Source organism: Bison bison, unplaced genomic scaffold, assembly GCF_000754665.1.
Source record: "Bison bison bison isolate TAMUID 2011002044 unplaced genomic scaffold, Bison_UMD1.0 scf7180017864495, whole genome shotgun sequence".
Lineage (NCBI taxonomy): Eukaryota > Metazoa > Chordata > Mammalia > Artiodactyla > Bovidae > Bison > Bison bison.
In genome coordinates, this window is record NW_011495054.1 from 11,994,881 (window position 1) to 12,002,785 (window position 7,905).

A 7,905-nucleotide genomic window follows, 5' to 3' on the forward strand; every position below is an offset into this window, starting at 1 on the left:
CTATCTCTTTCTACAATCCCAGCAGCATCTGCCCTGGAACTGCGCCAGTGCCCAAGACCCCAGCTACTACTGGTTCTGCCCCACCGCCCCCCACCCCGGCCTAAGGAGGCTCTCCCTGCTCCTCCCATCACCCTCTGAGGACCTTACCCGAATATTGTCATCGTTGTTGTTGGTTTTCTCCCCTTTCCAGTTCAGACAGAGCTGGAAAATGGGTGGGATGGAGGAGTAGCCAGGGTTCAGCACCACAGCAGCCTGGAGCTTAGCTGGGAAAGGTGGGGAGAGGAGGAAAACGCAGTTGAGAGCCGGCTTGCCAGCCACGACCACCTCCCTGCTGGAACCCTGAGGCCAGCTCTGTGTCTCACATTAGTCCAGGTGCTCAGAGCACACTCTGCTACCAACTTTTACTTTCCGCCTGCTGCTGCTAAGTCGCTTCAGTCGTGTCCAACTCTGTGCGACCCCGTAGACAGCAGCCCACCAGGCTCCCCCGTCCCTGGGATTCTCCAGGCAAGAACACTGGAGTGGGTTGCCATTTCCTTCTCCAGTGCATGAAAGTGAAAAGTGAAAGTGAAGTCGCTCAGTCGTGTCCAACTCTTAGCGACCCCATGGACTGCAGCCCACCAGGCTCCTCCGTCCATGGGATTTTCCAGGCAAGAGTACTGGAGTGGGGTGCCACTGCCTTCTCCGTTACTTTCCGCCTAGAAACTCCAAAGTGGTACTGTCAGGCTGCAGAAGGGGAGGTCCTGTGACTGGGCCTCAGGACACAGAGATGTGGGGAATCCTGAGTCTGGTTTGCCCAGTTCTATTTACTACTTTGACAGAAGTCTGTTTTAACTGGCATTTATTTGCCAGCAGGTTAAGGATTTTCCCAGTGAAGGCGCCCTATCTGGTTTTCAACAGTCTTGTATGCCAGACGTCACATTATAGTCAAATGTATTTTCTCTGTTCTTTATCTATCTTGTTACGTGAAGCTTTTTGATAACCAGAGTTTACCGAGCACCTACTGTTTTCTGAACACAGTGCTGAGCCCTTTTGCCCACATTTTATTTCATTCTGATAACGATTCTCATCCCATTTCAGTTAAAGAAACGGAGGCTCTGACAGAAACTTCCTAAAAATCATCAAACAGCCGCAAAACAGCAGTGCTGAGTTTAACCAGAGCTACCTGGTACCAAAGCTGTGTTCATAATCATTAAATGAGATATTTGTATTTTTTAACATACTTATTTTTTCTCTGGTGACAGCCTTTGTCTTTTTCAATACGATAACCTCTCCATCAATGAGCTAAGTGCTTAGTCACCCTTTTTCATTATTTACGGGGGCGGAGGGAATGAACTCTCATCCACTAGTAATTCGAATAAATTAATAGAGAACAAGAGAGTGTAGGTTAAGATAACTCTACCTTGACAGTCACAACATTTATGGAAAAGTGACATTTTACTGTTGTTTCTGTCATAATAGTTTTGAATGTATTTCTGGGTTTATCTCTCGTCCACCAATTTTTTTGTTTTTAATCCATACTATGAAATTATTGTCCACTTATTTATTTAAAGTTCACTCTTAAGTTTTCAAATTCTATTACAACACACCTAATAAAAATTTAAATGATTACATTCATCCTTTGTATGAATACAGGATATTTGTTATTTTTCCAAGCTCTGTTCCCCTCATCCAGGAAGCAAAAGCGATGTCTTCCAATGATTTCCCACTCTCGGGGCTTTGGAAATTTCTTGGATGCATAGTTTTCTGTGCCCTTTCAAAACAGCACTCTGCGTTGTTTAGGGATGAGGTTTGAGTATTTTTTAAAAGGAGAGAAGACAGAAAGTAAACGCAAAATTCCAAACAGCAGTCACCCATCATGAGGGTGAGAATGAAGTGGGATCAAGGAGCCTCCACTGTATCTGAAGTTATCTAATTTCCTCAGAATATTTCTAAAAACATGCAAAGTGAAGAAACAGGGGTAGAGAAACGTGAACATCAAAGAGTGTTTAACCTTTCATTTCTCACACTATCTTGGAACTACAGACAACTCCCTCCGCCCTGCAGCCTCAGCACTGAGCCTCTGGGGTGGGATCCAGCAGGCTGAGCCAGACCCGCAGAGGCTGGGGCTGGACGACAGCCCCACAGGCGCTATCGGGGTGGGTCCAGCTGGAAGCTTTGGCCGATCAGATGCCAGGACAGAGGTGAGGAGTTAGAGCTCTCAATGCCTCCCCAAGTGAGTGCAGGGACTGCAAAGAGGGAGGACAGTCCTGCGCTTCACAGCCTGAGAGTGACAGCCCCTACCTTGAAGAGAGGACGAGCAGGTCTCTGATTCTAAAGGGTGATGAAGCAAAGGGGCTCAGAACTCAGGCTCAGAGATTTGACTGGGTGTGTGACTGAGCATCACCTACAGAGCGGGAACGTCACCAGCGCCGGGACCGTGGTGACGATTAGCTGAGGCGGGACTGTTGCAGAACAAGTCCTGGCTGAACGCTGCCTCTCACAGCCGAGACTGCTAAGTCCCTGAGGCAGGAGTTCAGATCTTTAGCTTCCTTGGGCCAGCTCCCAGGAAGGTTTGATTCTCAGAGGCTCCCCTCACCTAGAGCCACTGTCATCAGCAGAGTGGTTACCTGTGCCCCTCTCCACGAGTGCCATGTAGTAGAGATTGGTGTCCCCGGCCAGTCCCGCCTCTACGATGTCTTTGGTGAAATGCAGCTCCTGAAGTCACCAAGGACAGGGGGGTGAGCTGTTGGCGCCTCCTGTCAGACTGCCCCGCCCTTCGGGAGGAGCAGCAACAGAAAGGAGACACGGGTCTGCTGTCCCCAGGACAGTAACGGTGGCCTGTCGCCCCCGCCAACACCTACCGTGTAGTCCTCATGGGCAATCGTCACCCACTTCACCAGGCGAGAGACGACCTTTGCAGGGAAGAGGTAGTGGCAGTCGCTAGTGACCGGGACAATGCCATGCTCTAAGAGAGAGCAGGACAGGGGGCGTCACAGGTGGAAATCGGCCGCCACAGCTGGGTAACCGCCACCCTCTGAAGGGCTCAGATGGCCCTGCTGGCTGTCTAGGTACACTCGGTACTCAGGTCAACACGGGCCAGGAACGGAGGTACGTCAGCCTGACCTTCGCCCAGTGCTTGTGCTTGCGGCGGGACCCAGTCCCAGCGCTCGAAGCGCTTCATCCTCAATGCAAAGGAAAACCCCCTGCAGCCAGAACCAATGAGGTGCCTCTGTGGCAGTGAGTGTTAATTAGATCAAATAGCCGAGAGGGCTGTTCTCGCAGCTGACCTTGTACGAGGAAGGATTTAAGTCTTCCTTGCCGGTCACTCTAGAGAAGAGCAGGAGGGCTGCTCCAGGGATAATTCCTGCTGGTGTTTCAATAAGCAAATATTCCAACATGGTCCACGCTATCCAGGATGACAATCATCCAACCTTGGGACAAAACAAACTCCACAATGCTGATGGGGAGCCTAGAGAAACCAGAGTCCATGGGGGGGCCTCCAGACGGGTGCTGGGAACTCAAAGCCTTTCCTGACAGTGGCTCTTTTTTTTGACGTGGACCACTTTTAAGGTTCTTATTGAATTTGTTATGGCTTCTGTTTTGTTTTGGATTTTGGGCTGCAAGGCATGCGGGATCTTAGCTCCCCAGTCAGAGATAGAACCTGCACCCTCTGCGATGGAAGGTGAAGTCTTAACCACTGGACCACCAGGGAAGCCCTGCGCGGCTTTTTTCAGATTGGAAAGATCTTAACCCTCCTTCACTCCTGCCTGACAGGCTGTGACAAGTGTTTACAGAATGAATAAATGAGAAGCCCCCACATGGCCACCATCTTGGTCAAGGATCAGAATCACTTGGGAGCTTATGGTGAACCCTGGGCTCAGCCCCGGCCTGGAGGATGTCAGCTCAGGAGTCAATGGAGGGAGGAGGCATGGGTCACGGAACAGCTGTATTCAAGTAAGCCGAGCCCAAGCTCTGCAGAAGCAGGGCTCTGTCTTGTGCTCGTGGCTCCTTCCCCAGCACTACACTGGCGACCCCGAATGAATGAGGTTCCGTTAAAATGCACAGCAAAGTCTGCCATGCGCTGACCTAGCATGAGTGCTCCCAACCAGTGCTCCAGACCAATCCAATAAGATGGACTCCCAAAAGGCTCTGGGCGGGCCGAGACGGCCTTGTAGCCCTGCGGGGAGCTCACACCTCTGCTTGGTGGCCTAGAGCTCTCCCCAGTGGCCCAGCTAACACCTCTCTTCAGCAAGAGCCAGGGAGCCAGCCGACTCTGTCATCAGGATTCGAGATGTCTGAGCGCGGGGCTCCGTGGTCTTTGTCCTTGTGCTGAGTGGCTCAGGCCACAACCCTGACTAACACCGCTTACCCAGGGAGGCAAACTGCTTGTGGAGGGCGAGGCGGGACTGCACCCTGGTCTTCAGCAGTTTCATGGTGGTCTCCATGTGACTGGCGCTCAGAGAGTGGTCTGTGATCACAGTGTGCTGTGGGTGACAGAGCACAGCACACGCGTGAGTGCTCCCTGTGCCTTCCTCCTGCCACCCCTCTCTCCCAGGGCCTGCCTGCCTGTGGCGGCCAGGACCACCCATGTCCTGGCGTAGATGTCTTCTGGGGATAGCAGGGTCTCCCTGAAGTGGGAGCCAGAAACCGAGTCCCAGCAGGAATGATACAAGCTGCTGGGATCTTAAGAGGCTGGGGGAAAGGAAGGCTTCTGCTGAGGTGCCAGTTGCCCTGGGGTTCATTTCTGGTACCTTTGTACATAAGACCAAGGGGAAGGAGCACCGGGAGCCATGGGACATGCAGGGCAAGGATCCAAGTTACTTTGACCTGGGCGGGTAATAGGCTCAGGGTGAAAGCAAAAGATACCTAAACGCTTGGAGGCCTTGGACACTTTAGAGTGAAGGGAGGACAGGTCACAGCCCAGAGGGCTGGCATTCTGCTAGTTTCAAGTCCCAGAGGCCATCAGAAGCCCTTCTGGAGTCTGCAGAGAAGGAGAGGAACAGGGCTCCTCAGCCAAGGGGACTCAATCAGTGGACACACCTGAGGCTGCTCTTTGGGGAAGTGAAGGCCACCCAGCTTCTGCACCCACAAGTAGGGGTGACCGAGGTCAAGTACGTAGTCCCTCAAAGTCAGGATGCTGCACAGAAGAACAAAGAATGGAATGAGTTTAGAAGTCACTTCTGCAGTGGTCCCAGGGCATATACCTCATCCCACCCTTTCACCTCCCCTAAACAGAATGGTCCTGCAGGCTCAGCGCACTCACAGCCAGGCCGCCAGCAAGGCCTCTCAAGTTCATCAGTTCCCTGCTGTGAATTTTCTCTCTCCCACAGCCAATTTTCTCTTTTTCCCTGGCAGTCTTCAACTCATTAGCAAATCTCAATGAAAAGGCAGTGTACTTATCTTTTCATCAGTCTGGCAATTTATAAAGTATTTTCTAAATTTTAATCCTCAAGAGAACTAAAACGTTAAACACATCTCTTACCACATTCCCAGAGTTTTGATCCTTCCACCCTTCCCCATCCTTCTCCAGGGCCTCATAAGCAAGAAAGGACAGGTGTCCCCTTCTCTGGATGGAGCACTCCCTCTTGCTCCACCATTTCTCCACCCCCTACCCCCACCCCCGGAAGGCCTCTGGTCCTAACAGGTCTCCTGCTTTGGGTTGAGTCACCAGAGAAACTCTGAAGTGCACAGGCTGGAAGAGGAGGAAATGCTGCTGACTCACCCAACTTTATCGAATTGATACTGATTGGCTGGATTTGGAGTCTTCTTTCCATGATCCCCAGGGTACAAGCAGCTCAGGACTGAGTCAGGAGACAGCAAGTCACTGGAGGAGGGAAAAGACTGCAATGAGAACACCAGCCAAGCCCTTGGCTCGATGCAGATGTGGCCATCTGGGGGTGGTAACGCCCTCTCCCACTGATGAGAAACGCCACCTTTTACTGAATGCTTCCTGCAGTCCAGACCCTGTATATGCCTGAGGTCATCAGATCCTCACAACCCTATGAAGTAGGGAGGATTAGCATTTCCATTCTATGGAGGAGAAACTGGAGGCTATGAAAGATACAGCAAGCCCAAGCTGACACTGCTAGTAAGCGCTGGAGCAAGGATTTACACTGTTCCATCAAAGACAGTAATACTATTAATCACCATTTTTGTTTGTTTTTGGTGCAGATCCCATCTCTGGTTGAGGAACTGCGGCCCCTGCCTTGAAAGCATGGAGTCTTAACCACTGGACCACCAAGGCAGTCCTTTAATCAGCAATTTCTAAAGAAACCTATCCCTTCAAGAAGTATACAGTGACCAGAGCCTTTCCTCAAGGGAGCAAAACCCTATGACACCAAAATAGGAACACTCAGAACTTTCATAGGAGCAGAACGGATTTCTACTCCAAAGAGATCCAGTGTGCAGCTCTGATGCTCTATCTCACGCTTCACCTCATCTCATGCTGCCACAGAAAGAGCTCCCCTTGAACATTCCCAGAAAAGATACATCACACAGACTGGAGACAAGGTGACCCAGTGCTGTAAGCAGAAAGACACAGTGACGCCAATGCCACCTACTCACAACGGTTAAACATGTAATTGAGAGTGACGATCAGAGAAGAGACAGCACAGGCGCAGAATGGAGTAATTTGATCACAAAGGCCAACAGGGCCCAATCTTTCCCTTCATCCGTGGGAGCTCCCCTTCACCTTCCCGGGACAGCATCAGGAGTGACTCAGGCAGACGGCTGATCCTGCTGCTCTGAGCCCGGCAGGCCTCTGGGAACTCGGCCCAGGAGAGTGGCAGTCTGCGGCTCTGCACTGCTCTGTCCTGCCAGAGTCTCCCTGGATCACCCCCACCCCCAGGGTCTCTGTCCTCTTCGCTGCTACAGAGAACTAGCTATAAAATCAGTAACTGTCACTCTTGTAGCCAATATTTAGTGACTGATACTAATATACTGAATCAACCAAAATAAAACAGTAAAACTGCACAAGATTAGGACTTGAAATTGACAAAACCTGATGGAATGATCAAATTCTGACAAATTTCCACCCACAACATGTGGCTTAGGACAACTGAATTTGGTGAAAACAATGGACATTAAAGAGCAGGCGACTGCACATGCAGAGGCTGGTGAGGAGAGGACTTCAGGGTTCAGTGGAGCCAGCCTGCAGCCCCAGGGCTTAGCAGGTGGGCATCTGAGAAGGGAGCAGGCAGAATGCTCACCACAAGGAGCTCCACCCGGCCCTCCGGCTGCGCAGTGCGACTGGGTGGTCTGGAGAAGCCAGCCCCGGGCTCCCCCTGCTGGCGTGAGGTGGGAACAGGACGACAGCACCCACAGTGCTCGGGATGACCTAGCACCTCTCAAGGACAGGGACAAGGATGCAGCCAGGAGCGGGCACAGACGCTAAGCGCAGGGTGGATGGCAGCCACCCTCGGGCAGCCCCGCGAAGAGCCCTGCCCCACCAGGCACCAGCCCTGCGCCTCCCGGTCTATCTACACCTGACGTGAGGACTCAGTGGGGGCAGGGCTGGGAGGCGAGCCTCCTTCACCCCCAGGCCCTCTTGGTCCTCCTCCCTTCCTCCCACGACCAGCGGCCATGGTCAGGGCCTTTCTGGGGATGCTGCCCCTGTGGCTGCCTCTATGTGCCTCTGCTCACCCTCCTCAAAACCCACCCACCAGTCTTCTTCCCACTGCCCCTGCCAGGTAAGGACAACCTGGGATTGAGCTGAGCTGCAGAGTAAAATCCCAGGCTCTTGGGACAGAAAAAGACAAGAGAAAGAGAGGCCTAAATCTGCCAACCTGGTAAAGTCTGCCAAGTCTCACGTTCACACTGTTTCCACTGGTGTAAAAGCTGGAGCCCACCCACTCAGTTTACAACAGGCTGCAGTCGTTTCTGTCATCGGCTGTGCAGTAAGAAGGCTGCACGGATTCCACTCAGTGA

At 52.1% G+C, this 7,905-nt stretch overlaps 1 protein-coding gene across 3 annotated transcripts in view; it reads right to left on the bottom strand.

Moving 5' to 3' along the window:
• The window catches only part of THOC5 (THO complex 5), a 30,971-nt gene that overhangs the window by 3,705 nt on the left and 19,361 nt on the right, over window positions 1-7,905 (bottom strand). For all 3 annotated transcript variants that reach the window (XM_010828738.1, XM_010828739.1, XM_010828737.1), the window contains 6 exons: window positions 5,702-5,803; window positions 5,020-5,116; window positions 4,349-4,463; window positions 2,841-2,944; window positions 2,607-2,694; window positions 148-263 (listed from right to left, as the gene is read on the bottom strand). In XM_010828738.1, the coding sequence (XP_010827040.1) occupies window positions 148-263; window positions 2,607-2,694; window positions 2,841-2,944; window positions 4,349-4,463; window positions 5,020-5,116; window positions 5,702-5,803 (622 nt within the window). The remainder of the gene's footprint in view (window positions 1-147; window positions 264-2,606; window positions 2,695-2,840; window positions 2,945-4,348; window positions 4,464-5,019; window positions 5,117-5,701; window positions 5,804-7,905) is intronic.